Source organism: Somniosus microcephalus, chromosome 1 (assembly GCF_052327205.1).
Source record: "Somniosus microcephalus isolate GS21.2 chromosome 1, FLI_Smic_1.0, whole genome shotgun sequence".
NCBI lineage: Eukaryota > Metazoa > Chordata > Chondrichthyes > Squaliformes > Somniosidae > Somniosus > Somniosus microcephalus.
Genome location: NC_140987.1, coordinates 2358917 through 2369889, shown reverse-complemented (window position 1 = coordinate 2369889; position 10973 = coordinate 2358917). Strand labels below are relative to the sequence as shown.

General features: G+C 46.7%; 1 protein-coding gene across 1 annotated transcript in view; it reads right to left on the bottom strand.

Moving 5' to 3' along the window:
• The window catches only part of LOC147123888 (nipped-B-like protein), an 832420-nt gene that overhangs the window by 216901 nt on the left and 604546 nt on the right, over positions 1 to 10973 (bottom strand). Inside the window, 2 exon segments of the mRNA XM_085963154.1 lie at positions 1255 to 1344; positions 9381 to 9524. Of these exon segments, the coding sequence (XP_085819280.1) occupies positions 1255 to 1344; positions 9381 to 9524 (234 nt within the window).

Here is a 10973-nt window from a genome sequence, read left to right as displayed (position 1 = left end):
CCTATCTCTGTAATCTCTTTCAGCCCCACAACCCCCCCAGAGATATCTGCGCTCCTCTAATTCTGCCCTCTTGAGCATCCCTGATTATAATCGTTCAACCTTTGGTGGCCTTGCCTTCTAAGCTCTGGAATTCCCTGCCTAAACCTGTCCGCCTCGCGACCTCTCTTTCCTCCTTTAAGACACTCCTTAAAACCTACCTGCCCTAATTTATCCTCATGTGTGCGGTGTTCAATTTTTTGTCTTAAAATACTCCTGTGCAGCGCCTTGGGACGTTTTACTACGTTGAAGGCGCTATATAAATACAAGTTGTCGTCGTTGTTGTAACAGGTCGTGCTTGGGCATGCAATCTGCTTTGATACTCCAATTCAATCCAGAACGGGAACTATATTCTTATAGGTCGCCTTATCTGAGGAAGGATGTTCTTGCCATGGAAGGAGTGCAGCGAAGATTCACCAGGCTGATACCTGGGATGGCAGGAATGACGTATGAGGAGAGATTGGGCTTATACTCGCTGGAGTTTAGAAGAATGAGAGGGGATCTCATTGAAACTTATAAAATTCTAACAGGACTAGACAGACTAGATGCAGGAAGGATGTTCCCGATGGCGGGGGAGTCCAGAACCAGGGGTCACAGTCTAAGGATAAGGGGTAAGCCATTTAGAACAGAGATGAGGAGGAATTTCTTCACCCAGAGAGTGGTGAACCTGTGGAATTCTCTACCACAGAAGGCAGTGGAGGCCAATTCATTAAATATATTCAAGAAGGAGTTAGATATATTTCTTAAGGCTAAAGGGATCAAGGGATATGGGGGAAAAAGCAGGGACAGGGTACTGAATTTGGATGATCAGCCATGATCACATTAAATGGCGGAGCAGGCTCAAGGGGCCGAATGGCCTACTCCTGCTCCTATCTTCTATGTTTCTATGTTTCTTGGAGGCAACGTCTTTCATTGAGATGGGCTCCCTGGTTAACATTCTTCTCTCAACAATCACCAAAAACCTTGGTCATTCATCTTATTGTGGAGTCTTGCTGTGCACAAAATGGCTGCTGAGTCTGCCTACATAACTGTTACTGTACTTCCAAGCAATAAACTCATAGGTACGGAAAGATTTTTCAGGGATTAATAGATTCCCTTAAAACAGTGGGGATTGGACAGTAACCAGAACACCAACAGCTCAAGATAGACATTTGGACGCTCCGAAAAAAACAAGTCTTGTAAACTCAATTTTATTCTGAGCAGCTAGATTTCACTTACCATTAGTGAGGGGTCAGTCTCTGTATTCTCATCCAAGTAATCCAGCAATGCTTTCTGCAGCTGCTGCACTTCATCCTCTATCCCTGAAACCTGCAGGATTATAACCATTAGCAAGCACCCCAGATAGATCTGCACACTCATTCAATACCCACCCATTATATGATTTGATATATACAGTATTAATAACCTAATACTTGGGTATACAGGGCATGATTTCAGTTTGCAGATGACATGAAACTCAGAAATGTAGTGAACAATGAAGAGGATAGTAACAGACCTCAGGAGGACATAGACTGGTGAAATGGGCAGACACATGCAGATGAAAACTAACGCAGAGAAGTGTAAAGTTAGGCATTTTGGTAAGAAGAATGAGGACAGGCAATATGAACTAATTGGTACAATTTTAAACAGGGTGCAGGAACAGCGAGCCCTGGGGGTGTATGTACAAAAATCTTTGAAGGCTGCTGGCCACGTTGAGAAGGCTGCTAAAAAAGTATACAAGATCCTTGGCTTTATTAATAGAGGCATAGAGTACAAAAGCAAGGAAGTTATGCTAAACCTTTATCAAACACTGGTTAGGGCCCAGCTGGAATAGTGTGTTCAATTCTGGGCACCACACTTTAGGAAGGATGTCAAGGCCTTAGAGAGGGTGCAGAAAAGATTTACTAGAATGGTACCAGAGATGAGGGACTTCAGCTACTTGGAGAGACTGGAGAAGCTGGGACTGTTCTCCTTAAAGCATAGAAGGTTAAGAGGAGATTAAATAAGAAACTGTTTTCAATAGCAGAAGGGTCAGTAACCAGAGAACACAGATTTAAGTTAATTGGCAGCAGAACCAGCAGAGTCCCTGACAACCATGCGTGCAGAAAGTGTATCCAGCTGGAGCTACTGGCAGACCGCATTGCAGCGCTGGAGCTGCGATTGGATTCATACTGGACCATTCGCGAGGCTGAGGACGTCGTGAATAGAACGTTTAATCAGTTGGTCACACCGCAGGCAAAGGTTGGACAGGGAGAAAGGGAATGGGTGACCAACAGACAGACTATTAGGCACAGGCAGGTAGTGCAGGGGTCCCCTGTGGCCATCCCCCTCTCAAACAGATACACCACTTTGAGTACTGTTGGGGGGGATGGCTTATCAGAGGAAAGCAGCAGCAGCCATCTTCCTGGCACCAGGGGTGACTCTGCTGCACAGGATGAGAGGAAAAAGAGGTGTAGAGCTATAGTAATAGGGGATTCTATTGTAAGGGGGATAGATAGGTGTTTCTACGGCTGCAAACGAGACTCCAGGATGGTGCGTTGCCTCCCTGGTGCAAGGGTCAAGGATGTCTCTGAGCGGCTGCAAAACATTTTGGAAGGGGAGGGTGAACAGCCAGTTGTCGTGGTACATATAGGTACCAACGATATAGGTAAAAAACGGGATGCGGTCCTAAAAGCTGAATATAGGGAGTTAGGAGGTAAATTTAAAAAATAGGACCTCAAAAGGTAGTAATCTCAGGATTGCTACCAGTGCCACGTGCTAGTCAGAGTAGAAATAGAAGGATATTTCAGATGAATACGTGGCCAGAGGAATGGTGCCAGGGGGAGGGATTCAAATTCCTGGGACACTGGAACCGGTTCTGGGGGAGGTGGGACCAGTTCAAACCGGACGGTTTGCACCTGGGCAGGGCCGGGACCGATGTCCTAGGGGGAGTGTTTGCTAGTGCTGTGGGGGAGGGTTTAAACTAAAATGGCAGGGGGTTGGGAACCTGAGCAGGGGGACAGAGGAAAGGGAAACAAGGATAAAAGCAAAAGATAGGAAGGAGAAAAACAAAAGTGGCAGTCAGAGCAATCAACAGTTTAAATCAAACATGGCCACAGTAAATAATAATTCTAATAGGTCTAAGAGCGTTAAAAAAACAAGCCTGAAGGCTTTGTGTCTTAATGCGAGGAGCATTCGTAATAAGGTGGATGAATTAGCTGCGCAAATAGAGGTAAACGGTTATGATTTGGTTGGAATTACGGAAACATGGCTCCAGGGTGGCCAAGGCTGGGAACTCAACATCCAGGGGTATTCAATATTCAGGAAAGATAGGCAAAAAGGAAAGGGAGGTGGGGTAGCATTGCTGGTTAAAGAGGGATTAACACAATTGTAAGGAAGGATATTAGCTCTGATGTGGAATCTGTATGGGTAGAACTGAGAAATACCAAGGGGCAGAAAACGTTAGTGGGAGTGGTGTATAGACCTCCAAACAGTAATGTGGAGGTTGGGGATGGCATTAAAAGGAAAATTAGAGAAGCGTGCAATAAGGGCACAGCAGTCATCATGGGTGACTTTAATCTACATATAAATTGGGCTAATCAAATTAGTAACAATACTGTGGAGGAGGAATTCCTGGAGTGTTTATGGGATGGTTTCCTGGACCAAAATGTCGAGGAATCAACCAGAGATCAGGCCATCTTAGACTGGGTATTATGTAACGAGAAAGGATTAATTAACAATCTTGTTGTACGAGGCCCCTTGGGTCCGAGCGATCATAATATGATAGAATTCTTGATTGTTGACTCAGAGACTAGGGTCCTGAATTTAAATAAAGGAAACTACGATGGTCTGAGGCGCGAGTTGGGTAGGATTGATTGGGGAATGTCACTCAAGGGGTTGACGGTGGATAGGCAATGGCAAACATTCAAAGACCGCATGGATGAACTACAGAATTTGTTTATCCCAGTTTGGCACAAAAATAAAACAAAAAAGGTGACTCAACCGTGGCTAACAAGGGAAATTAGGGATAGCATAAGATCCAAGGAGAGGACATATAAATTGGCCAGAAAAAGCAGTAAACCTGAGGATTGGGAGCAGTTTAGGATTCAACAAAGGAGGACAAAGGGATCAATTAGGAAGGGGAAAATAGAATATGAGAGTAAGCTTTCAGGGAACATAAAAACTGACTGTAAAAGCTTTTATAGATATGTGAAGAGAAAAAGATTGGTGAAGTCAAGCGTAGGTCCCTTGCAGTCCCCCTTCAGGGGAATTTATAATGGGGAACAAAGAAGTGGCAGACCAATAAAATATATATTTTGGTTCTGTCTTCACAAAGGAGGACACAAATAACCTCCCAAAGATGTCGGAGAACATAGGGTCTGATGAAAGGGAGGAACTGAAAGAAATCAGTATTTGTAGGGAAATGGTGTTAAGGAAATTGATGGGATTGAAGGCTGATAAATCCCCAGGGCCCGATAATCTACATCCTAGGGTACTTAAGGAAGTGGCCCTAGAAATAGTAGATGCATTGCTGATCATCTTCCAACATTCAATGGAATCTGGAACAGTACCCATGGATTGGAGGGTAGCTAATGTTACCCCACTATTCAAAAAAGGTGGTAGAGAGAAAACGGGGAATTACCGGTAAGCCTGACATCGGTAGTGGGGAAAATGATAGTGTGATTATAAAAGATGTAATAGCAGAGCACTTGGAAAACAGTGACAGGATCGGACAAAGTCAACATGGATTTACAAAGGGTAAATCGTGCTTGACTAATCTACTGGAATTTTTTGAGGATGTAACTGGTAAAATAGATAAGGGAGAACCAGTGGATGTGGTGTATTTGGACTTTCAGAAGGCTTTTCATAAGGTCCCGCATAAGAGATTAGCGTGTAAAGTTAAGGCACATGGGATTGGAGGCAAGGTACTGACTTGGATAGAGAACTGGTTGGCAGACAGAAAGCAAAGAGTTGGAATAAACGGGTCTTTTTCCAAGTGGCAGACAGTGACGAGTGGGGTACTGCAGGGATCGGTCCTTGGACCCCAGCTATTCACAATATATATTAATGATCTAGACAAGGGAACTAGATGTAATATCTCCAAATTTGCAGACGACACAAAGCTGGGTGGGCGTATGTGCTGTGAGGAGGATGCCGAGAAACTCCAGGATGATTTGGACAGGTTGGGTGATTGGGCAAAAGCATGGCAGATGCAATATAACGTGGATAAATGTGAGGTTATCCACTTTGGTAGCAAAAACAGGGAGGCAGATTATTATCTGAATGGCAATAGATTGGGAGAAGGGGAAGTGCAACGAGACCTGGGTGTCCTGGTGCACCAGTCGCTGAAGGTAAGCATGCAGGTGCAGCAGGCGGTTAAGAAGGCAAATGGTATGTTGGCCTTCGTAGCGAGAGGGTTTGAGTACAAGAACAAGGATGTCTTGCTGCAGTTGTACAGGGCCTTGGTGAGACCACACCTTGAGTATTGTGTGCAGTTTTAGTCGCCTTATCAGTGGAAGGATGTTCTTGCCAGGGAAGGAGTACAGCGAAGATTCACCAGGCTGATGCCTGGGATGGCAGGAATGACGTATGAGGAGAGATTGGGTCGATTGGGCTTGTACTCGCTGGAGTTTAGAAGAATGAGGGGGGAACTCATTGAAACTTATAAAATTCTGACAGGACTGGACAGACTAGATGCAGGAAGAATGTTCCCGATGGTCGGGAAGTCCAGAACCAGGGGTCACAGTCTAAGGATAAGGGGTAAGCCATTTAGGACAGAAATGAGGAGGAATTTCTTCACCCAGAGAGTGGTGAACCTGTGGAATTCTCTACCACAGAAGGCAGTAGAGGCCAATTCATTAAATATATTCAAGAAGGAGTTGGATAGATTTCTCAAGGCTAAAGGGATCAAGGGATATGGGGAGAAAGCAGGGACCGGGTACTGACTTTGGATGATCAGCCATGATCACATTGAATGGCGGAGCAGGCTCGAGAGGCCGAATGACCTACTCCTGCTCCTATCTTCTATGTTTCTATGACTTGAGGAAACATTTTTCTTTACACAGTGAGTTGTGATCCGGAATGCGCTGCCTGAAAGGGAGGTGGAAGCAGATTCAATAATAACATTAAAAAGAGAATTTTATAAATACTTGAAGTGAAAAAAATTACAGGACTATGGGGAAAGAGCAGGGGAGTGGGACTACTGGTTACCTCTACCAAAGAGCCGGCACAGGCACGCTGGGCCGAATGGCCTCCTTCTGTGCTCCATCATTCTATGATTAATTCCCAGAGACATTAATCCAAGACCTACTCATTCACACAGACACTCCTCCAATACCCACCCATTAACCCCCAGACACTCCTCCAATAGCCACCCATTAACAGACACTCCTCCAATACCCACCCATTAACACACACTCCTCCAATACCCACCCATTAACCCCCAGACACTCCGCCAATACCCACCCATTAACAGACACTCCTCCAATACGCACCCATTAACAGACACTCCTCCAATACCCACCCATTAACCCCCAGACACTCCTCCAATACCCACCCATTAACAGACACTCCTCCAATACCCACCCATTAACAGACACTCCTCCAATACCCCATTAACACAGACACTCCTCCAATACCCACCCATTAACAGACACTCCTCCAATACCGACCCATTAACATACACTCCTCCAATACCCACCCATTAACAGACACTCCTCCAATACCCACCCATTAACCCCCAGACACTCCTCCAATACCCACCCATTAACAGACACTCCTCCAATACTCACCCATTAACCCCCAGACACTCCTCCAATACCCACTCTGGGTGTTGGATCCATTATTGCCTTTTACTATTTTTATTAATGATCTAGATGTAGGTGCTGGGCGCGCAATCTGATACCAAGATTTGTGCGAGTGCTGGGACTGCTGACGATGATTGAATGCTTCAGTTGGATCTTGATCTGTTGGGAGATTGGGCTTGTGACTGGCAAATAATGTTTAATTTGGAAAAGTGCAGTTATGCATGTGGGCAGGGCGAATGCTCAACATACGTATATCCTACAGGGAAAAGCATTAAAGAAGGTGGGAAGAGAGAGAGATCTGGGCATTCTAGTGTATAGATCTTTAAAGGTTCATAAGCAATGCCGTGAAGTGATAGCTAGAGCTAATAGGAAGGATGTGAAGGCCCTTGAGAGGGTGCAGAGGAGATTTACCAGAATGGTTCCGGGGATGGGGGATCTTAGCTACAAGGACAGGTTGGAGAAGCTGGATTTGTTTTCATTAGAGCAAAGGCGGTTGAGGGGTGATTTGATAGAGGTGTACAAGATTATGACGGGTTTGGATAGGCTAGACGGGGAAAGGCTGTTCCCACTAGTTGACGGTACAAGGACTAGGGGACACAGATTTAAGGTTTTGGGCAAGAGATACAGGGGGGATGTGAGGAAAAACTTTTTTACACAGCGAGTGGTGATGACCTGGAACTTGCTGCCGACGGAAGTGGTGGAAGCGGAGACACTCAATGTTTTCAAGGGGAGACTGGATAGGCACTTGAGGGAAGTAAACTTGCAGGGTTACGGGGATAGAGTGGGGGAATGGGGCTGACTGGATTGCTCTATAGAGAGCTGACATGGACACAATGTGCCGAATGGCCTCCTCCTGTGCCGTTATGACTCTAGGGTGTTCGGGTGTAGCCATAGGACAATTGACTCTAAGGCAAAGCATACTATTTTGTCTTTGTACAAGACCGTGGTCAGGCTTTAGTTGGAATACTGTGTCCAGTTTTGGTCTCCTCACATGGTGGGTGATATTGAGGCTTTGGAAAGGGTGGAGAGGAGGAGCCACTGGACTAAAGTCCCAGTTTAAAGCATCTTCGTTATCAAAATAGGCTAAAAGAGTTGGGACTCTTGATTTGATTTGAGTTTTCTAAGATGATAAAGGGAATAGATTGTGTTCCAGTTGACAGTTTATTCCAATTAAATGGGTTAGGGAGGCCCAGGGGTCATAATTTTACGTTGTATAAAACCAGTTCTAGGTTAGATATCAGGAGGTGGTTCTTTTCCCAAAGAATAGGGAGGGCTAACAAGGCAAGGGAATACACAATAAATGACAGCATACTGAAGTGTGGAGGAACAGAGGGACCTTGGAGTGCATGTCCACAGATCCCTGAAGGTAGCAGGCCAGGTAGACAAGGTGGTTAAGAAGGCATACGGAATGCTTGCCTTTATTAGCCGTGGCATAGAATACAAGAGCAGGGTGGTTATGCTTGAACTGGAAAAAGAGAGGCCACAGCTAGAGTACAGCGTGCAGTTTTGGTCACCACATTACAGGAAAGATGTGATTGCACTAGAGAGGGTGCAGAGGAGATTTACGAGGATGTTGCCCAGGCTGGGGAATTTTAGCAATGAGGAAAGATTGGACAGGCTGGGGTTGTTTTCTTAGAACAGAGAAGGCTGAGGAGAGACTTAATTGAGGTGTATAAAATTATGAGGGGCCTAGATAGAGTGGATAGGAAGGACCCATTTCCCTTAGCAGAGAGGTCAATAACCAGGAGGCATAGATTTAAAGTAATTGGTCGGAGGTTTAGAGGGGAGTTGAGGAGAAATGTTTTCACCCAGAGGGTGGTGGGGGTCTGGAACTCACTGCCTGAAAGGGTGGTAGAGGCAGGAACACTCACCATGTTTAAAAAGTACTTGGACGTGCACCTCAAATGCCGTAACCTACAGGGCTACGGACCAAGAGCTGGAAAGTGGGATTAGGCTGGATAGCTCTTTCGACCGGCGCAGACATGATGGGCCGAATGGCCTCCTTCTGTGCCGTAAATTTCTATGATTCTATGTATAGTGGACCTCTGGAACAGGCTCCTGGCTCGTGTGGTGAACGGCGATTCGCTGAGAGCTGGACCAGTTTCTGGCTGGGGAGGAGATCACCTCTTACAAAAGGTAGATACTGCAGGGAATTCAGGGCCAGACTGATCTCCTGGACAAGCTTCGATTGCCTGCGGGGGGTTGGAGAGTAATTTCCCAGATTCTCCCCCCGCCCCCCCACAGTGGCCTGGGTTTCTGCCTCTCCCAGGAGATGATATTGTTTTGGGATGGGGTGGAGGTATCGCCATTGCGTGGGACAGGCTGGGTGGACCAGAGGGTCTTTTCCTGTCGGTCATTGTGTGTATGTTTGTATTAACCCCAACACAGAAACACAGCCAATACCTGCCTATTTACCCCTATCTACCCCACACAGACACCCAGAGCATTACCCTCCTCCCCCAGGACTTTACGTTAACTCCACACCCCACAGGACTGAACGTTACCACCCCCACAACCCGTCAGGACTGAACGTCACTCCGACCCCCACCCCCTGGACTGACCGTTACCCCCTCCCCCCACCTGTTTGAGTATCCGGTCGATTGACTCCCGGTCCATTTTGCAGGATACAGCATCTTTCCTCAGCCGTGCTGCTACTGTTCCCAGGTAATCGAGTGAAGCTACTCGTAGAGCCATCTCTGTCGACTTGTTACTGAACTGGTGAACCTGTAGTCAGGAGTACAAGAATGAAGTGTTTCAAACACTGGCTCCACATGGCTCACTTTCCTACTCTAAATCTAACTTTCTCCAGACCTGTAAAATGTGGAATTCAGTCTGTGCTGTTACAGTTCAGGGTTTCTCCAGCACATCTTCGCAAGTAAATGGCTAATCACTGCTACTCCATGGCATGTCTCCTGAACACATTCACACCACCCACCACTGTGCACTGGATTTATTCACAAACAGAATGATTTGAGAAGCAGAAATATAGGCAGACACTGTAGCGTTGAATCAGTAACACATGACATGTAGGTGTGGTGACAGTGGTTGGTCCAGCTCCTTGGGATGAACATGCCTGGTGGTGCACAAGCTCACCACACCTATCGATGTATGACCATCGGTGTGTAATGGTAACCGTGTACTGTCAGGTTCTGCTTTTATGGGTATTTTACTTTAAGTTCAAGTAGCACAAAGGAAGATGGTTGTGGTGGTTGGAAGTCAATCATCACAGCCCCAGGACACTGCTGCAGGAGTTCCTCAGGGCAGTGCCCTAGGCCCAACCATCTTCAGCTGCTTCATCAATGACCTTCCCTCCAACATAAGGTCAGAAATAGGGATGTTCAGCACCATTCGCAACTCAGATAATGAAGCAGCCCACGCCCACATGCAATAAGACCTGGATGACGTTCAGGCTTGGGCTGCTACGTGGCAGGTAACATTCGCGCCACAGAAGTGCCAGGCAATGACTATCTCCAACAAGCGAGAGTCTAACCACCGCCCCTTGACATTCAACGGCAATACCATCGCCAAATCCCCCACCATCAACATCCTGGGGGTCACCACTGACCAGAAACTTAACTGGACCAGCCACATAAATACTGTGGCAACAAGAACTGGTCAGAGGCTAGGTATTCTGTGGTGAGTGTCTCACCTCCTGACTCCCCAAAGCCTTTCCACCATCTACAAGGTGTGTGATGGAATACTCTCCACTTGCCTGGATGAATGCAGCTCTAACAACACTCAAGAAGCTCGACACCATCCACGGCAAGGCAGCCCGCTTGATTGGCACCCCATCCACTACCTTAAACATTCACTCCCTCCACCATCGGCATACCGTGGCTGCAGTGTGTACCATCTACAAGATGCACTGCAGCAACTCGCCAAGGCTTCTTCGGCAGCACCTTCCAAACCTGCGACCTCTTCCACCTAGAAGGACAAGGGCAGCAGGCGCATGGGAACACCACCACCGCCAATTCCCCTCCAAGTCACACACCATCCTGACTTGGAAGTATATCGTCGTTCCTTCATCATAGCTGGGTCAAAATCCTGGAACTCCCTCCCTAGCAGCGCTGTGGGAGTACCTTCACCACACGGACTGCAGCGGTTCAAGGCAGCGGCTCATCACCACCTTCTCAAGGGCAATTAGGGATAGGCAATAAACGCTGGCCTTGCCAG